A 21,485-nucleotide genomic window follows, 5' to 3' on the forward strand; every position below is an offset into this window, starting at 1 on the left:
CGAAATAGTTTTTTTTTTTTTCATCTTCTTCTCTCCCAAATTTCCACCTCCTTCTTCCCATCTTTTTTCTCCACCTATTTCTTCTGTAACAATCGTACGAATCTACTCTTTGTTTCATTTCTTCCTCATAACTTTATCAGTTCGTCCTAAGATATGGGAGATATCAAGCCTTGATGGATAATTTGAGGTTCCAGGGGACCAAGACAGATTCATATCACCCTATCGATCAATTTTCTTTTATATTGTTGCTTTAATTTTGCAAAATTAGTGCATTTTAGTGTAACATGGGTCTTGTGAACCCAAACAAAAGGATATTGAAAATTTTTTGTGGTCAATTTATTTATTTGTTTTATTGTAGTTGTAATCTTGCTTTCACTGTTTTGGGGCCTAATCTATTTCATGAGTAGAAATTGGATTACAATAACCATTGCTTCCATCGCTCAATGACAATTTTTTCATAGTTTTTTACTTTATTGTATAAAGTAATTTGCTCTAAGTATACAAATCAAGTTAATAACTTGATAAATAAAAAATATATAATAAACTATAAAAATAATATCCGAATTTTTTGCCCGACTTTTATTTTTTTAATCGAATAATTCTTGAATCCGAATCCGACTCTGATTTTTATTTTGTCCACTTTTTTGACTGAATCCTTAAATTAACCAATCGAATTATTTCGAATAATTCTCCGCCCAAATAATTCCCGAATCCAAATTTGCTAACTATGGGGAGGGCTTGAAGTTTGGCCTTGAGAATGCATCTCCAGGTCCAGGAAGCATCAACAGAGGGATTGGCTGTCCAAAGGGAGACTCTTTTGAGGGGATTGGAATAAAATAAATTATTTTATTAAATAATTTATTTCTTTAGTTGTTAAGGAATGAATAGTCTTTTATGAAGATAACTCCTATTCCAACATTGGACAAAGTTTTATCATGTGGGACACTTTTCTTATCTAGTTAGTTAAAATAAATGTTCAGATACAAGGGACATCTATAGGACTGTTGTACGCCAGCTATGTTGTATGGAGCGGAATGTTGGGCAGTTAAGAAGTGTCATAGAGAGAAGCTATGTGTAGCTGAAATGAGGATATGCATGAAAACTAGGAAGGATAAAGTAAGGAATGAGCATATTAGAGATGATTTGGGAGTTGCCCCTATTAACGACAAGCTTCGTGAATGCCGATTGAGGTGGTATGGCCATGTTCAAAGGAGGCCTGCGGACACCCTTGAAAAGAGTGACTTGATTCAGATTGAAGGAGCTAAGAAAGCTAGGGGCAGACCTAAAATGGCCATAGGTGAAATGAGGAATGATATGCACAGTCTCGGTCTCATCCCAAGTATGACTTTGGATAGAGCCTATTGGAGGGCAAAGGATCCATATTGCCTACCCAAGTAGCTGAGCTTCTCCTGATGTGTGTGGGCTGCGCCTCTTTCCTCTTACTCTCAGCTTTCATCCATTCATTTCTCCCCACCCCCAACTCTGTGGACTTTTTTTCCTATTTTTTGCCTTTTTTATTGGATCCATGTCTGACCCCATTCAGTTGGGATGAGTTTGCTATTTGTTGTTTGTTGTTGTATGCAAGGGACATTTATTCCTACTATAGATAGAGTTTCTTATTTTTTTCCCTGTTTCAAGTACACTTTTCTTTCCTATTGTAAGTACACTTTTAGATTCTATTTAAAGGTTGCAAGGCCATAGAGCCCCACACTGTTTTTATCAATGAAAGAAAGCTTTGCTTCCTCAAATTCCGTGGTGAATCAAAATTATGTTGTGGTGATTCAACAGGCCCTGTTGTTGTGATTCAACAGGTAGGTCGGTGGTGATTTCTAAGTCACCCTCTTTCCTTTCCATCTTCTTTATCTTTCTAAGTTGCTGAAATATAGGTATGGACTTATCCTTTTCCTATCTCTACTAGGATTCCTCATTAACTGACGATCCAACCATTGGATGGGCTTGATATTCCGATATAATATTCTCCTAAATATTCGAAGCCTTGAACGAGTTTTTTGGGCTGGTTCTAATCTTTTGTTGTTGAGTTATTTAAGTTCTCTTATTCTGGTTGTACAATTCTTTTATGAGATTCCTTGTTTGAGTGGAATTCTGCAAGATTTCAGAATTAGACCATCTGATTTTTCTTATACTTTGGTATGTTCTTGATGGGGTAGCCTTAGGGAAGAGAGGGGAAATCAGAATAACAGGAGGGAGGAAGGGATCACACAATTAGATATTGCACAAAGAAGAATCACTCACAGTCCGAAGGCTCTCAAACATTAACTCAATTCATCATTCTTCAAATCTGTCCAATTAGAGTACATTAGCTCCTCTGTATAAAGAGGGCAGACTAGCAGTCATAACCTAACTAGTAGTTAAACTCCAAGTAAGATTAGACCTTACACAATAGGAGTTGGACTCCAAATAGAACTAGACTAGAACTCTAACATGGAGTATGTAACTAACTAGTCATTCACTAATAGGGAAGCCTAAATTGACGAAAAACTGAAATAACAAAGGAAATAGACTCAAAACAGGACTCTTACTAAACTAATGAATTAAATCCTATTTTCCTACTTGCTACCTATATTTTAGGCCCATTAAAGTGGCCTATTACAAAGAAAACCCATGGGATCAAAGGCCCAACACATACATAACCCAACCCAAGGCTTATTTGCAATAAAATAAGCCCATTAAGTGACTTATCTACATCAATTCCCCCGATGTTGAGAAAAACTCGTCCACGAGTTTTGTAGAACGGGAGAATCAACACCAATTGATTAATATCCATCTTTGCTTGTATAAAGTCACCATCAAACCATGATCGAATGCTATGAAATCCACGACGCGAAGTTCATAGGTGAAGTAGTGATTCGAAAAAATAAAATCGATCGGTCCACTGAAGAGATCAACTAATTTAAACTTTTCCACAAGTTGATCTTCAACTTCCAACGGTGTCATCTCAACTAAACAAATGAATTAAATTCCGTTTTCTTACTTTATACCCATATTTTAGGCCCATTAAAGTGGCCCATTACAAAGAAAACTCATGGGATCAAAGGCCCAACACATATATAACCCAATCTAAGGCTTATTTGCTATAAAATAAGCACATTAAGTGACTTATCTACATCAGTTCTTCTCCTATGTTAGAGTAGAATTTCAATCATATATGACTTTTTAATTCTATGTTACAGAGTTCTCTTTGAATCTGGTTCCTACTATCCTGCGATTCTGGAGATTTCTGTTGGTTTCTACACCCTAATGTCCGTGATTAGAACCACATTAACTAGAGGCTAGTTGATGCATTTGTCAGCAGCTTCTTGTAAGAAAACCAGCCAATCCAAAGCCTTTGGTCAAATGTATCAAAAGGCTATTTGGCCTTGGGAACCATAGTGTTTTATTGAGGTTCTTTAGAACCACAAAAAATGCTTGTCGGCCACATTAAGCTAAGGATTTGTTCTGGTTCTACCAGTCAAACCAAATTTGCCCTTTAATTTGACTTATAATTTTGATGTTTATTGAGTATATGGGTGTTTGTATTCAAAAGGGATATATTAGGGATTAATTTTTTTAATTGGCATGAGAATGGTTGAAGGTTGTGTTACTTGATTAGAGGAATTACTGTTTGAGATGGTGGAGCTGAGAAATTCAACAGAATTGTAGTTCAATTGGATGGGCTGGTGGTGGTTGTAGATCAGGCACCGAAGAGGTAATGAAAATCCACGTTGATACCGGTTAGCGCTGTTAGGGCAGCAAAGGTAGTTGGCATTCATTCTAATGCAGCTGTTGTAGCCGCCTTTCAAAGACTAGTAGCTGATCAGTTGATGCCTCTCTTGTAGCAAGCTCTGTTAGGGCAGCTCTAGTAGCTATAGTTGGGGGTCATTAATGTCTAGGAATAGAATTTCATAACATGGAAAAGGAAGATTACGAAGTTGTGCACTTAGACTCCATCTTCCTCTTGCTTATAAATTAAATTTCAAATAATCTTATTATGTACCAAATAGGGATGTGGTCCCATGCTTTGCAATAGTTGATGCATTTCTGGAATTTTGCTATGCTTTCTGTTTTCCCCATATTATGCATGATCCTTCTGTGGAGTGGTATAATCACCTGCTGCTCCTATTGACCCTCTTATGCTGAGTACATTTGATATTCAATGTGTAAGTGTTGGGATTATCAGACCTACATGTTCCTGCATCATAATGACTTTCTATTGAACTTTTTATTTATTTTTATTTTTTGGGAGAGGGTGGGGAGAAGATTTTTTAGAGAGAGAGAGAGAGAGAGAGAGAGGAGAGAGAGAGAGAGAGAGAGAGAGAGAGAGAGGCATTGTATAGTGGAAAATAAAATAATGTGTGACCACCTTGATCAAACTACTAGACTCTCTCTCTATAATGATCGTGGCTTTTTGAATCTTTCTTTCTTTTTTTTATTCTTATCTACTTTTTCATCATGGAGAATATTGGATGGAGTTTTTTTATTTGTGGTTGATTTTCATTATTTTAGATTGCAGTTTTTGTTTCTAATTTTTTTTTATTTATTTTTATTCTGGATGATTTTCATACATGCAAGCACCCACAGATGTAGTATATATGGTGCATTGGTGCTTATACATCTGTCACAAATTTCTGTTGGCAGGTGCAAGATACATTTCCTTTTTCAATCGGGTTCTTGTCAGATGAAGGTCCCATTTACACATTATCAAACAGCATATTATTTCCAAAAGGGCAATCCATTCCAAGTATTAAAATGCTTTCATTTCATCGAACTCATACATTCCATCTTGAAGCATTTTATGCTGATCAAAGTGAACTGCTTCCTGGTGTTTCTCCAAGAATTAGCCATTTCACGGTATGCAAACCCTAATTGCTTGCCTTTGCCTTTTGATTCTTGTGCTCGTAGAATAATTACTTTTTGATGTAATGCATTGTAGTAAGTTTTGAGTGATCATATTATTCAAATTTTGAAAAAGACTCACTAACGAGTGATTGACCACATTAATTTAGCGAAAAAAGTATCTTGGGGCATTTTAGTAATTACATGTACTCATCTGGTGTATGTATTTATATAAATACCTCTAGATATTTGTTTCTTCTGAGTGGTATGATCAGATCAGCTAGCTAGCTCACTGCCTATTCGAGTCCTTCAACCTTAAGTAGTAAATAATGCTCGTCTTCATTCTCATGAATGGCTAAAATTTGTTGATGCTGCTGCAATATCATCATAGATAATAAGCCAGTAATGTAGCAAGCAGCACATAGGTTTTTCATGCTCTTTGAAGAATCTGAATATCACTGCCTTTTTATGAATGGCAGTGTGGTGGGTCAGAGAGTGGGCAACGGTTAAGTTGCACTATTGCAACATGTTGGTCACAGGTTTGAAACTTGGAAACAGCCTCTTTTGTGAAGCAGGAGTAAGGCTGCGTACTTATGCCTTTCCCAGACCCTGCAGTAGCGAGAGCCTTGTGCTCGGGGTTACTCTCTCTTTTTAGTGTGGTGGACAGAGGCTTTTATTTGTTGTTCTGAGTCTTCTTAAAACTTGTTGTAAGTGTTATGTTTCACTGTTGGAAGTGATTATACATGCATATTTGCTTGGTTTCTCTCAAAAATGTAGTGCTAATTCTGAACCAATGGAAATCCAGTGGGAAATCAGCTTGCGACAGTATTGCAGGAGAAAAAAGTTCAAACCAGATTTGAAGAGAAAACTATTAACAGAATAGCTGTAGGTCTGATTTGGCAAATAGTCAAGTCTAAGGGTCTGAATTTATTGTAGAAGATTTCTGCAAAGTGATAAAAATTTGATTGTCAGATTCACACTTACGGAGTACAATACTTTTGGAAGGATAACCCAACAACTGCAGAATTAATGGACATCATTAGGGCTTTAAACAGAGATCATCTAAGGCTCCAATAACTGATTGAACAGTTACATGATATAGAATCAGAATTTCCAAAACAGAATCAGAAATCTGAAAATTGTATATTGGACTTCAGGTTTTAATTGGAAAGTTTAGATTTGAAAACCATCACAAGATTCATAACTAATAGTAAAATAAAGAAATGAAATCAGCATTCAGAGATCAATTTTAAAACAAGAGATCCGGAGAAATTTCAGTTGAAGTAGGAAACTAGAATTCGATGAAAAAGATATGATTTTTTTTTTTAATTATTAATCTTAAAACTGAAACCGAAAGAGAATAAAAATAGAAGAAAAGATAGAAAATATATGATCAGGAATCACAACCTGATTTGCAGGGCTGGAATCACGATCAGGACCCAACCTTGGAATCACAACCAGGGAGCCCTACTGAATCACCTCAGAACCAAGGGCAGCAAGCCCATTTCATTACTCGAATTCGTGTGTAGGGCTGTAGCTTTTACAAACTTATATAAAAGACTAAAACTCAACAAAAGAAAGGTCTAAACCAATCCTGAACTGATAAGGTAGCATAAATTGACTTAGGAGACTGAAATAATAAAGGAAACTGACCCAAATAAGGGCTCTAGTTAAACTAATAAATAACTCCCATAGTCTTACCTCCTACCCATATTTTAGGCCCATTAAAGTCGCCCATTATTCTATCAGAAAGATAAAATAAAATAACATAAAACCCATTACAATGAATACCCATTGGACCAATGGCCCAACAGGCCAATACATACATAATCCAACCCAAGGGCGCTTTCCATTAAAATAAGCCCCCATCTATTTTTTTTCTTTATCGACTCTCCCTGGCTGAAAACTTGTCCATGAGTTTTGAACAAATTCGAATCATATCCGCATGATCAACTTTCGTCTTGAAGCTGAATTTTGGCTTTCCTCGAATAGTAAGTTGATTATCAGCAACCCATTGTAGTCCTTACATAGCTCTGATTCAAATTAATGTAGTGTTACTTCGAATCCAGTGGAGGTCTAGTGGGAGATAAACTTGTGACAAGATTGCAGGTTTAAAAGGATAAACCAGATTTGGAAAGAAAACTAATAGCAGAATAGCAATAGGTCTAATTGGCCAATAATCAAAGTCTAAGGGTCTGAATTCAGTGTAGAAGATTTCTGCGAAGTGCGATCAAAATCTGATTGTGAGTTTCATACTTGTGGAGTAATCCTACTTGGGGATGGACAACTCAACAATGGCATAATCGATGGACAGAATCAGGGCTCTAAACAGGGATCAACTAAGTTTCATAATAACTGATTGGACAGTAATAGATATAGAAACAGAATTTCCAAAACAGAACTAGAAATGTGAAAATTGTATGAATCGTAGTTGCAATAGGATTTTGGGTTTTAATTGGAAAGTTCAGATTTTGAAACTGGGTCAAGATTCTGAACTCTGAAGTAATAGCAGAACAGAGAACTGAAATAAGAATTCAGAGATCAATTTTAAAACAAGAGATTTGGAGAAATCCATGTTGTTGTAGGAAACTAGAATTCTATGAGAACGAAAGGATTTTGGTTTTTATTTTTTATTTTCAAAAGTGAAACTGAAACAGATTGGAAATAAAAGAAAAGATAGAAAATGTCTGATCAGGAATTACCACCTGATTTGAGGCTGGAATCACCACCTAGGGTTCCCGAACCACCACCAGGGAGCATATTGAATCACCATAGCAGGGAGCATTCTGATTCCCATAAAACGAAGGCAACAAGCCAAATTCATGACTCAAATTAGTGAGTAGGGCTGTAGTCCCTGTCCCTTACAAACTTATATAAAAGACTAAAAAACAGTCTCAAAACTCAAAAAGCGAAGGGCTTAAACCAATCTTGAACTGACAAGGTGACATAAACTGACTAGGAAATTGAAATAATAAAAGGAACTGACCCAAATAAGGACTCAAATTAAACTGATTAAGGCACCGTTTGACAACATTCGTGCTATTTCTGGACAGAAAAGGCAGAAACATAAATTCACGTTTCTGGGAACAGAAACAAATTTTTGGGTGTTTGATAAACCTGTTTCTTGAAATTGTTTCCTTCACACTTTGCTCAAAATTTCACAAAAATTACAAGTTAAGCTCCAGGGAAGAAGAAGAAGAAGAAGAAGAAGAAGAAGAAGAAGAAGGAAACCAACATGCAAGTTATGTTCCAGGCATCCCAACAATACATAACCCAAATTACACGATCATCAGCAAAATACACATTTCAACCTTAACCACAAACAGCCCTCAACCACAAACAGTTCCAGAAGCTAACATGAAGAGAAAAACAGAGACGAAGCTTAAACAAGTTAACCAAACATAGAAAAGCCCCTTTTTGGGCATGATCAGAACAGCATTACAGATTAAAAAAAAAAATTCAGAGAAAAATCCACCTCTTCTACATCAATGCACTTCAAATACCCAAAGATCGACTCAATAAAGGAGCCAAAAAATGCATCCATAATGGATAAAATTTTGAGAAAACTAATCCTTAAAATTTCTACCTAAATAACCAAAATCATACCTATAGAAGCGAGGAAACAAAACCCTATGTAAAACCTCTCAAACTCCTCTGGATTCTCCTCGTCTTTTCTCCCTATCCCGAGTTCCAAAGAGTATTATGGAGTCGTTTGAGGTTGAGAAGAGAAACTTGTGTTCAAAGATCCCTGCTTCTTCCTCGTCTTCAATGCTCGTTTGAGGGTTTTTGAGGGTTCACGAGCATGACCACTTTCACGAGATGCAGTAGGCTGACGAGATTTGGCGACTAGTACTCACTGGAACTACTGCTACTGCTTTAGCAGAGCCATGGAGTCATTTGAGCAAGAGAGAGTCAGAGACCAGGTTCACCAGAGCTATGGAGTCGTTTGAGCGAGAAAGAGAGGCAGACTAGGTTCACCGGAGCTATGGAGTCGTTTGAGAGAGAGAGAGAGAGAGAGAGAGAGAGAGAGAGAGAGAGAGAGAGAGAGAGAGAGAGAGATGGGCTAGAAGGCTCACGGGTTGGGAAGCTTTTCGTTTGAGCGAGATAAGAGAGGCAGGTGGGTCACGGGATATCTTGCTTTTTTATCAGGAACAACTCACAAAATAATGCAAGCAATCATTTCTTGGAATATAAATTTTGATTTATATTTATAAAAAAAGGAGAAACGGAACAACTTTATCAAATGGTATTTAGGCCGTTTCTCCGTTTCTGGGAACAGAAAAGCACAGAAACGACAGAAACAGAACGTTGTCAAACGGTGCCTAAGTAAACCCCGCATTCCTACCCCATATCCATATTTTAGGCCCATTAAAGTGGCCAATTACATTGGAACCCATTGGACCAATGGACCAACGGACCAACACATATATAACTCAAACCCAAGGCTTATTTCCACTAAAATGAGCCTACAAGTATGTTTTATTTGATTGCGGGATCTGATTCAACGTTGCTTCTATACTAGTAGACGAGTTTAGGGAAGGACAACTCAACAACTTCAGAATCAAATGTAGTAACCCTACTAGGACAACTGAACAACTGCAGAATCGAATCAATCGTTGGTCAGAATTAGGGGCTCTACACAGAGATCAATTAAGGCTCTAATAACTGACTGAACAATAACAGAATGTAGAATCAGAATTTCCAAAGCAGAACCAGAAATCTGAAAATTGATTGAATCCTTGTTGCGGTAGGATTTCAGGCTTTAATTGGAAATTTCAGATCTTGAAACTGTCGCAAGATTCAGATCTAATAGCAGAACAGAAAAACTTATCAGAATTCAGAGATCAATTTTAAAACAAGAGATTTGGAGAAATCCAAGTTGAAGTCGAACACTATAATTTGATGGGAAAGATAGGATTTTTTTTGGGGGGGGTGTGGGTTTGGGGTGGGGGGAGGGGATTTAAAAACTGAAATAGAGTAGAAAATATATGACCCGGAATCACCGCCAATACCCAACCTTGGAATCACCCTTACCACTAGGGAGCCTAGTAAATCACCGTAAAACCAAGGGCAACAAGCCAAATTTATCACTCAAGTTGTGTGTAGCGCTGGAGCCCCTTACAAACTTATACAAAGTCTAAAAACACCAGACTCAAACTCAAAAGAAGGAAATGCCTAAGCCAATCCTAAATCAATTAGGTAACATTAATTGACTAGGAACCTGACGCAAATACAGCGACAACAACTACAACTTAAACTACAACTTAGCCTTCTTCCAACTTGGGGTTGGTTACATGGATCCTTACCTTTCAATCAGCTCTATTCGAGGTAACACTTGATATAAGGCCTAAGCTATGCATGCCTTTCCTCACTGCTTCACCAAGAGTCATTTTAGGTCTGCCATGTCTTCTTTTAGCTGCTTCAACTTCAATCAAATATTCATATCACTCCTCCGTACTAGAACATCTAAAGACCTTTATTGAACATGATCATGCCATCTCAAGCGACTTTCTCGTAGCTTATCATGTATCGGAATTACTCCCAATTCATCTCTAATTTGATCATTCTTTATCTTATATCCTTCCTAGTTTTGCTACACATCCATCTCAACAATCTCATCTTAGCTACATTGAGTTTATCTGCATGATGCTTTCTTAACAACCTGCATTTTGCACCATACATTATGGCCAGTCGTATGATGCTTTTATGAAGTTTTCCTTCAAGTTTTAAGGAATATGTCTATCATACAACACATCGGACGCACCTCTTGGTGCCAAACCCAGATCATAAAACCCAATTGGGTTCACTAATGGGCCCACCCAATTAAGAAAAATAGCTCAATCGCATACCAGTGGCAATCTCGTAATATTCCTGAAATTTCAAGGGGTTGTTAGGCATGTAAAGAAGAAGGGATGCAAAGGGGTTTACTATTTATTAGCTTGGGTCCTTGGGACAAGCTTGGAAGGGTTTCTAAAAGGTGGACTAAGGGGAATAAAGGGAGATAAGAAGGTGTAACATGGGAAAGTGGGGTAATGAAATAAGGAACCTAACTATATCGTAAAATAGGGGAAGTCATCCTCTTCATACGATGTGAAAAAGAAACCAGCGGTTAGGAGAGATCGATTCCAGTGGAAGAACTTCCTCTATAGGTATTGTATTATCCAGAAATTTTAGGGATTTACTTCTAGCACATATGCAACAACAAACTCAGCCCTATCCCAACTTAATGGGGTCAGCTACATGGAAAGAAAGAAAAGAAGATGAGAGTAAGAGAATAGAGGCACAGCCCACCAAGAAAGTAGGTGGCTGATCAAACAAAAATTCCATGGATGCAGAACCAGATGGAGTTGCAGGTACATAAATCACTGTGTCTGATCACTTTGAGGCTGAAACTCAGCATGCGGTATTGCCTTCTACAAGGAAAGGTATTCCAAAAGCCCCAGATTTAACTGACTCACAGTTATAGATTTCCAGCAATATTCCCCAAACCAACAAGCACCGCTGGTACAGTTAATAGGGAGGAAAGCAATATTATTGACAATAAAGAAGAAAGAGAAAGCAGAATAATAATGGAGGAGAAGTAAAGAGAGAGATGAGAGAGGTTTAGAGAGAAGAATTGAAGAAGCGAGGGAGTAGACGAGAGCACATGCTCACAACTGGTAACCTGCAGTTAAAACCATTTTTAACAATTCAAATCAATTCAAAATCTTGCGTAGGTTGCAATCTTATCTTGTATTTTAAGAGGTAAATAAAGACTCCTAATTGTAACCGAAATTGAAATTAAACTTGACTCTTAACTTCGACTATAACTTGAATTAAAACTTGGACTCAAAACTCTATCATTATTAGCCTATTAAAAAAGAGAGCAATCCAGTGCACGAGGCTCCTGATACTGCAGTGCAAGGTATGAGAGGGGCAAGTGTATGCAGTCTTACTCCCTGCTTCATAGAAGAGGCTGTTTCCAAGTTTTGAACCTGTGACCAACATATTGCAATAGTGCAACTTAACTATTATTAGCCTATAAAACTAAAACAGAAAATTACAAGAAAATCCAAATAATAAATCTTATTCAATAAATAAACTAAAGGGTGAGAGATTGTACCTGGTTCATCTTGGTCTAAATTGGCAGGAGGGTCAATCCAGTTCATCTACGATTCTACATCACCTCTCCACTTCATCCATCTTGTTTTAATTCTTTATGGAACATCATCCTCTATAATACCTTCTTTATTTATGATTGAGCCTATATACCTAAAATAATCACTTTGTGGAATATTTCCCTCTTTATCATTTTTCATTGTCTCTTCATCCTTCCTAGTGTAGCTAAAGTCATATATACGCCTCATTATACCTAAAATAATCACTTTGTGGAATATTTCCCTCTTTATCATTTTTCATTGTCTCTTCATCCTTCCTAGTGTAGCTAAAGTCATATATATATATATATTCCGTTTTGTTCTACTTATCTTAAAACCTTTTGATTCTGAGATTGATCTCCATAACTCCAACTTGGTGTTATTACTTGCTTTTGTTTCATCCATAAAAACAATATCATCAGTAAAAAGCATTCACCAAGGAACTTGATTTTGAATGTCGCTGAATAAATCATCCACAAATGAGGGCTTAAAGCTGGTCATTCATATAACCCAACTGTAATTGAAAATTCATTATCTTGACCCCCCGCAGTTCTTGCACTAGTCACCACACCATTATACATATCTTTAAGACTTTAACTGTCCACATATTTACTTGAAATAACACCTCTCTTCTCTAGTACTTGCCAAGTCAACTCACTAGGGACTGTCATAAACTTTTTCTAGGTCAATAAAGACCATATGGAGATCCTTATTGTAATCTCTAAATCTTTCTATGAGTCTCCTAAATAAGTAAATAGCTTCTGTTGTGGATCTTCCCAGTATAAAACCAAGTTGGTTCTCTGAATAGAGGTTTCTTGTCTCAAGCAAGTTTCAGTAAGTCTCTCCTATAATTTTATAATATGATTCATTAGTTTTATGCCTCTATACTTATTGTAATTTTGAATATCACCTTTATTTTTATAAATCTGAACCATAATGCTTTTCCACCATTCATTTGGCATTTTCCTTATGTTCATAATCTTATTAAATTACTTGGTCAACCAAGATGAACCACAAACTCCTAAGTTCTACCACTCTTCTATTGGGACTCCATTTGGACCTAGTGCCTTGCTTACTTTCATTCTCCTTAAAGCTTCTTTTACTTCAGACCCCAATATCTACCCCATATGGACCTAGTACTTGACCCAAATAAGGACTCTAATTAAACTAATGAAGTAAATCCCGTATTTTTCTCCTACCCATATTTTGGGCCCATTCAAGTGGACCATTATAATGAATACCCATCGGATCAATAGCCCAACACAAGGTTTTTTCTCCTAAAATAATTTCACATGGGTGTTTTATTTGCATCAAACACATATTAAATGATTAGATTTGATACCCAAACTGGTGGTTTGTACCCTATTTTGCTAGGGTAAGCATTGAAACATTTGCTCAAATCTAGCAAAAATTTTAAAACAAGATAAGTTTTAAGGACTTGCTACTTTCTTGAAATTTCAACCCAAATATCTCTTTGCAATCTTGTTGTGGGAGTTTAGATGAGTTTGGGAGAGGTTTGAATCTCCAAAGATTTTTAAGTTCTTGTACAAATTTAAGCATTGTAGCAACTTTGACTTATTTCTCTAATTTCAACTAATGTTGCCGATTTTATCGATATCGATTCATTTCAAGTTGAATTTGGTATTTATATGAAAGAAGTGTGACATTTCAATTATTCTGACCGAATTTTCAACATTTCCATTATTTGACTGAAATTTCGATCATGTTGTTTTTCTCATTCTGACAAAATATTACATTCTTTGTATTTCACATGTAATTTTGTTTCGAAATCCATTGAAACTGATATATTTTGCCAAATTTTACCATTTTGTTTGAAATTTCGATCATTGCTTTCACTCTGTGGTCCAGAGTATTTCAGAATCATTGAAAATTCAAAAAATCGAGGTGTGCCAAAAGCAACTTTTTCATTCACGAGTACTTAGACATTTCCGTTCTATTTTCAGTTGCATTATGATATTGATTAAACGCTGACTTTCAAAACCTTTCAGCTGAAATTTCATGTGTGACTTCATTGTCCCAACAGGGTGTTTGTGGCTCTTTGAATACCTATATTCTTCCCTTGGTTTTGAATTTTTGACGTCTCTGGCAAATGGAGATCCCAATTGCTTAGAAATTTAAAAATTTCTTTATCTGCTGATGTGAGCTATTGATCTGAAATTTGATCATATTAAGTTTCATAGATTCCTGCATGCTGCTTGAGCATTGTAATGATAGTCTGTAACAATGACTGCAATTGGTTCTACCTGCCTGAGTGTGTGCTATTGCTTCTTACTGCTGAAGGTGGTGTTGATGAATTTGCTTGTATTATTCAGGATCTTTGATTGATATTTAGATTCTTAGAATCTATTAAAACGTCCAAGGGGACATATAAGTTCTTGTTAGTAATTAAATTTTTGGGTAAGCGCTATGAATAACCCTAACATGGGATTTGTTGCTACTGTGAGGGAGAGGGGTTAGGGCTGTTCAATCTAAAACAGCACCCAGTGCAAGTTTCTAGATTGATTGTACCTGTCGACTTCAAGGTTTAAGGTTTAAGATCTCACTCTCGCCTCCCATCTCGCTAATCCAAAAAAGAGAGATCTCGCCAGATCTCACCGAGATCATGTATTTTTTCCCCGTCGACTCGGTGGTTGGTCTCGGTGGCTATATGGTCTTTGTAGCCCCTGAAAGTTGGTATTTACCCTTTTTTAGGCCTTCTAAACATAGTGGAAACATCAGTTTTTTAAAAATCAAACCTAAAATTGTACTTTGACTTCATACCCTATGTAAGTAGTTTCCGACTCTTCGGACCTTAGGCTAGTATGCTCTATTTCACATTCCACATTCCACAGTCAATACATGACACAACATAATCATAAGAATTTAAATGACATCATATATAAGAAAAGTAACTCCAAATGTGGATGAGGAGGTAATATTATTAGTCTCTACTCTTCAAGCTTCAGTGAGTGTAGGAATGGAGATCCTCAAACAAAAGCATCAAAATCCTTGCTCCTTAATGTTTTTTCTTCAGAAAAGTAGAGAGAGGCGAGATTTGGCGAGATTTCGGCAAGATCTTGGTCGAGTTTTTGTACAATTTGTATCTTGCCATGCATCTCGTCTCACCTTTCTGAAAAAACGAGATATTAGCGAGATCTTGAACCGTGATCGACTTAAGTACTCCCATCTTTAGATTCTCTTTAACAACTATTGTACATAAATACCTTATCAAAAGCATGTCAACTGTGAATATCATAGATTTTAATCTTCAAGCATTTGTAACTATAATGTTTGAGACAGGCGAATCTCTTGCTGCAGCTTCTCCCAGAGTGGTGCTAGGGGACGCACATTTTCTCAGTTGTAGATCCCTTTCCCCTCTTAGGGAGGCAGTCGCCTTGCTTCATGTTGGAGCACATTCGCTTACAAACAGACCTTACAACTGTCCAACAACATGACACAGTGTAGACCCATCTAGTCTCTTTTTCTGATAAAATTTTGACATTATTTTTGTGTGTGAGTGTGTGTGTGTGTTTTTTTTGGGAACCAACTTGATATTTGCATTTCCTTGAGCAAAAAGAAATAATAACAGTTGATTGTAAACTGAGGTATGCAGCCAATATATCTATGATCAAATAAAAGACAAAAGGTGACATTCAAACAGCAAGGGATCCCGCTGGAAGTGAAATCATTCCTATGATCCCATCTACTCCACTAAATTCGTTATAAGATAAATCCCGATAGGTTAAATTCTTGGCAATATCGACACAGGTGCTAAATATAACTGTCGAAGTATATTCAAGTGTATTCTGTGTCTCTCCTTCCAAAGACCCCACTGCACTGCATATGGCAATAACTTCCATAGGTAAGGCCCTTTCAAACCAAACTGATTCTTAGACCATTGAGTGAACATGTATTTCCACACTTTAAAAGAATGGTTACACAATAAGAAAGATGGGATACTGTAATGACAGATCGATCAGAGGATCTGCTGGTGGTGGGGTTTTTTTTTTTTTTTCTGATGATAGAAGGAAATACACTATTAGCAATATATTTGCTAGGATTAGAAAAGGAATTGCAAGGATGAGAGAAATGGGAGAAGTCATGGGAGGAGAGAGAACAAAAGAGAAGAGAATCAGGTCTGGGATACCTGTATCCGCTGCTCAAAAGCACCAAACTCTTGAAAAAAAATCAAATTTCTTTAAACAAAACATCCTTAGCTGATCGGGTATATTATATATAATACCTTCTAAAATTCCTAAATTAACTCATAAAAAGACTCCTAAGCGCTCACACACTCAATAAAGTGAATAAACTCAAAATATAACTCCTAAAAGCTATAGGTATTCTATTCTAACTCAAACACTTGACTTGAAAGGACTCTTTTGGCTAAACTAGCTTAACAGCATATGAGGCCCACACAATTTATCCATATGTATAATCCGGTGTACAGAATTAAGACCGCAGTATAGGCTTACAAAAGAGGCCCATTACATCAATAACCAAAGATAAAAAAACTCAAGGTCCATAGATCCCCAACCATGGGCCAAAACAGAATCTTCCGAGCTCCGATTGGCCGAATTGGACAATTTTTGCATCATGTTGACTTCCTATGAGAATTCCTTTTCCTTTCCAAGGGCTTTGAGTCTTTGAGGATGGGGCAACAGAAGTTGAAGTACTCACATGGTTTAAAGTATCTTCGACCGATACGGTGACCGATACCGATACTTGAATCCTTGATCTTTTGCATATCCTAGCATATCCCCGATACGATACGATACCTTCCGATACGTATCTTAAATTTAATCTAACCGATACGGTGACCGATACCGATACTTTAATACTTCCCCAATTCAAATAGGACTCTAGAACTAACTTGACAAAGTACAGCAATAATCTTTTGCATATCCTAGCATATCTCCGATACGATACGATACCTTCCGATACGTATCTTAAATTTATCTAACCGATACGGTGACCGATACCGATACTTTAATACTTCCCCAATTCAAATAGGACTCTAGAACTAACTTGACAAAGTACAGCAATAGGACAAAAACCGCCAGAAAAATCCCCAGGAAATACTTAAGAGAACAAAGAATAACTTAATAATAAAAACCCAACAGTAAGGAACCCAAACCCCAAGAGAGAGAGACCTACGACTAAGAGTAGAATGGTTACCTGCGGTTGAGGGTAGGCAGTTCAGATTGGCCCCAAACTGGGGTCGAGTGTAGGCCCTAGTAAGGGTAAAATAACCCCCAAAGATGGATGACTTTTGTCGTTTGGTGAGAAAGTTATCCACTTTCTTGATTTCAGACCTAAGAGAGAGAAAGAGAGAACTCTGCAAGAACAGCAGCTGGGCTTCTTGGACAGCTTCTAGATGAGGACCGAGTGGTCCTATAAGTAGCCATGGTTTTAAGCATCGGTATGTATCGTATCGGCCCTTATTGATACGATACATGAAAATTTTAAAATCCTTTCGAATTGATATGTATCCTATGATACATACCGATACACAACCGATACGTACCAATACTCTATGGAAAAAATAAAATCGAGGTGAAATGGACGTTTCAGTATGTATCGGTACATGTCGATATACCGATACGGTACGATACAGTGCGCTACGGTCATATAATGGCCAAATTGGGTAATTTTTCAGAAAAAAGTGATTTTTTGAGGGGTTTTTTTATCCAAAGTTGCTGCCAGTCATATTTCTCTCTAACTAAAGTGGAAATCAAGGTTGAGAACAAGGATTTTATATTTATGGGACAACTACAAACTTTGAATTCTTAGTGCGATACTCTCAATTGAGTGTTTATGCATAATACATGTTATTAATAGTTTTTTTTTAACAAATTTTTTATGCAAAAGTCTATAAAAAAGTGTTTCCTATCAATTTATGTACGTATCTTAGTGTATCTCCGATACGATACGATACAATATCCTCCGATACGTATCTTAATTTTGGCCGATCGATATATCGACCGATACCGATACTTTAATCCTTGCGTACTCATATCCTCGTCTGAAAGAGGCTCGACCATTCTTGTTAAGTGAATTCTGGAAGGACCACTAGCTAGCTCGCGGGAACCAACCCCTCCTCGGGTAGAAAGATAAAGAGTGCATAAGATTTTTAATGTTTTCTTTATGTACAAAGTAACAAAGATTATGGTTAGATTAATGACGGTGGACAACCAATACTTGTGATTTTTTTGTGCAGTTTGTTTGGATATATCACTCAACTCTCATTTCATCTTCTGGCCATGGATTTATATTCTGTATCCTGCTTACAATCAACAGTAGATTGACGATTTAATATTTCTGCAGATCGGCCCTTTCCAAATTTCTCATGCTGATAAAAGCAAAGTTAAAGTTAGACTTCAGTTAAATCTTCATGGGATTGTTACTGTAGATTCAGCATCGGTAAGTATTAGAATTTGGGCTTTACTATCGTAAAAGTGTTGAGCTCCATGCATTTCCGGTGAAATTCTATTAATTATTTTTTTAATACTCTATAGTTGTTAGAAGATCAGATTGATGATCCAAGGACAAGGGATAATGCTCATGTAAATGCCTGCAATTTGGAGAAAGAGTCTACTTCTGGGCCTTCTGATGCTGTGGCTAATGGTACTGAAGGCATTTTGCAGCCTGGGTCTTCAGAGATGCCTTCTGTAAGTTCACCTATAGTGTTCTTTATTACAGTGTATGCTTATAGACTAGAGCTCACTTACAGATACACTTGAAAATCTTGTACCTGGAGGTTTCTTCACTTGCAGTTGCACTTGAAAATCTTTTACCTGGAGGTTTCTTGGTGTCGGTACAGTACCTGGAGTAGTTGCTTATATCTTTACTTCTGCATATGTTCACATTTATGTTTATAATGAACTTCAGGCCTAGGGATGCAGATATCCCTGCAGAACTGTTCCTTTGATTAGGAACCAAGATATGTTTCTATTCCTTCTTATAGAACGAGCAGATATAGATTGGAGATGTAAAAGCTACTGACACTGCCATTAACTTATGCAGGATGATGGAATAAGAAAGGGCAGGCACTTGCGGAAGCTTGAAATACCAGTCAGTGAGAATGTTTTTGGTGGGATGACCAAGGCTGAGCTTGCAGAAGCTCATGAGAAAGAACTTCAGTTGGACCAACAGGACAGGATCATGGAGCAAACTAAATACAAAAAGAATGCCCTGGAGTCTTATGTCTACGAAATCCGCAACAAGGTAGAGTTTGGAAGTTAAATACTACAGTTCTTCCTTTAGGGTTCGACTTTTTCATTGACTAAGCTAATCTCAAATGACTTAAACAAATTTGCCTTGCCTGGATGATGTAAAATCTGTGACCAGGAAAGGATGTAGTTAGGGGTGTCAATTCCTAAACCGAACCGGTAAAACCGGCCGGACCGAACCGATAACAACACGGACCGAACCGCACCGAAGCCTTATTGGTTCGGTTTGGTTTCGAGTATTGCAATCCCAAAACGAACCGCACTGAAAACCGGATGAACCCAAAACCAAACCGAAACCGGCCCAAAACCAAACCGAAACCGGCCCAAAACCCGGACCGAAACCGAAACCAAACCGGTAAGAAACCGAAACACTCCAAAATTCATTAAAAAAATCAAAATTTGCATAGTTTTGTATACATTTGTATGGAAATTCGAATCCAAACTAGACCAAAAACCAAAACCAACTCCTGTTACAAATTGATTTAAGAAACCGAAGTTCAACAGTTCAACATTTGGTTGTTTCCTAATGGCTCCATACCGGTTTAAAAAACCGATCCAAACCGAAATGAACCTAATAAGTCCAAACCGGTACCAACCCGAACCCAAACCGCACCGAAGCCGACACCGGACCGAAACCGAAAAATCCTTAATGGGTCGGTTTCGGTCAGTTCCAAAGTCACACCGAAACCGATGGAACCGGACCAAAACCGCACCAAACCGGACCGTTGACACCCCTAGATGTAGTAGTAATAATCCACAATATTGAAACATAGGTGGTTATTGTACTTTCTGCCTATGGGTTAATATTAAACTTTGGATATTTTTTTAGGGTTATTTAAGGTTTTAGGTTAACTTGCTATCTTTAGTAAGTTTTCATTTTGTTGGTTTTAGGAAATATATTAAGTTGTTTTAAATGAAAGTAAACTTAGAAAATATGCTTGTTTCTTTTGAGGCAAGCTAGGAGATGAATTCATTTTAGGGTTTAGTTGGGATGTTGTTAATATGGTTTATGATTTTTTACCTGCACATTTTATGATAGTGGAATGAATATGATGTTATTGGAGAAGTTCTGAAAACCTAGGTGTGTTTTTATCTTTCCATCTCTTCTGTTGTTTTCTTCCCCCTTCTTTCTTCTTCGTCTTCCTTAAAAATTCTGTTGCTTTTGTGCAATCAGCATCTATCATATTTTGTTTTTACTCTATTCTACTACAAATCTTAAAATCCTATCTTTGGTCATTAGTTCTAAATCCAAATAACCTACTATCTCCATACTTTCTCTTTGCTGAAAATTGTAAATCAGCATTCCATTTATTTTGTCTGACCTGACCTATGTCACTGAATTTATAGAAATATGCTTTGGAGTTCTGAAATCCTTTGATGTCAAGGCTGCAGTTGTCTAATTTATTAAATCACCTGCAAACTGCACCTCATTTTGTACCCACATTGGCAAAATTGTCCCTAGCATTGCCCAAATTTTTTGCCAATAGAACCATGTTAATTGAACCTTAGGTTTGTCTCAAAAAGAAAGAAAGAATTGAACCTTACTGGAAGCCAGGTAAGTAGGGTCTGGTACCAACCGTAACCTATGACCATCTATGCTTTTAACATATGGCATCATCACTGGGTCCAGTACTGAAAGGCCCATGTCCTGCAAATCTAGAAATTTTCTTCTCTTTTATCCAATGAAGTGATAAATGTACTTAGAAACTTAGTACTGATTTTATAATTATTTTTTGGATTCTCTCTCTCTCTCTCTCTCTCTCTCTCTCTCACACACACACACACACACACACACACACACACTTTTTCACTTATATGCGATCAATAGATGCAAGTTTGCATCTGTTGTTTTTTTGCTACCCGGTTGAATGATATATGTACTCCGATAGATTTTCCATACATATCGGAGCTTTGCAAGTGATTCAGAGAAAGAAGGGATCTCCAGAAATTTACAACAGACAGAAGAATGGCTTTATGAGGATGGAAATGATGAATCTGAAAAGGTCTACACAAGCAAACTGGAGGATCTTAAAAAGGTGACTATTTTTTTTTTTAAATTAATAAATCTTAACATTATTATCTTCTTTTTCCATTAGTAATGAATTGGCTTTATATTTTCTGATAGATGGTGGATCCTATTGAAAGCCGTTATAAAGACGAAGAAGCGAGAGCACAGGCTACTAGGGATCTGTTACAGTGTATTGTGGATCACCGGATGGCCGTGAAATCACTTCCACCGAATGAAAGAGATGCTGTATGAACTGAACTTAAAAGAATTGACTGA

General features: G+C 37.0%; 1 protein-coding gene across 4 annotated transcripts in view; it reads left to right on the top strand.

The window, feature by feature from the left end:
* The window catches only part of LOC122091712 (heat shock 70 kDa protein 16), a 38,741-nt gene that overhangs the window by 16,068 nt on the left and 1,188 nt on the right, over positions 1 to 21,485 (top strand). For 3 of the 4 annotated variants that reach the window (XM_042661796.1, XM_042661797.1, XM_042661798.1), the window contains exons 3-8: positions 4,636 to 4,848; positions 18,297 to 18,392; positions 18,488 to 18,640; positions 18,996 to 19,196; positions 21,091 to 21,237; positions 21,327 to 21,455. In XM_042661796.1, coding sequence (XP_042517730.1) covers positions 4,636 to 4,848; positions 18,297 to 18,392; positions 18,488 to 18,640; positions 18,996 to 19,196; positions 21,091 to 21,237; positions 21,327 to 21,455 — 939 coding nt within the window. The remainder of the gene's footprint in view (positions 1 to 4,635; positions 4,849 to 18,296; positions 18,393 to 18,487; positions 18,641 to 18,995; positions 19,197 to 21,090; positions 21,238 to 21,326; positions 21,456 to 21,485) is intronic. The other variant, XM_042661799.1, reaches the window with a different exon arrangement.

The sequence above is a fragment of the Macadamia integrifolia genome, chromosome 10 (assembly GCF_013358625.1).
Source record: "Macadamia integrifolia cultivar HAES 741 chromosome 10, SCU_Mint_v3, whole genome shotgun sequence".
Taxonomy (NCBI): Eukaryota; Viridiplantae; Streptophyta; class Magnoliopsida; order Proteales; family Proteaceae; genus Macadamia; species Macadamia integrifolia.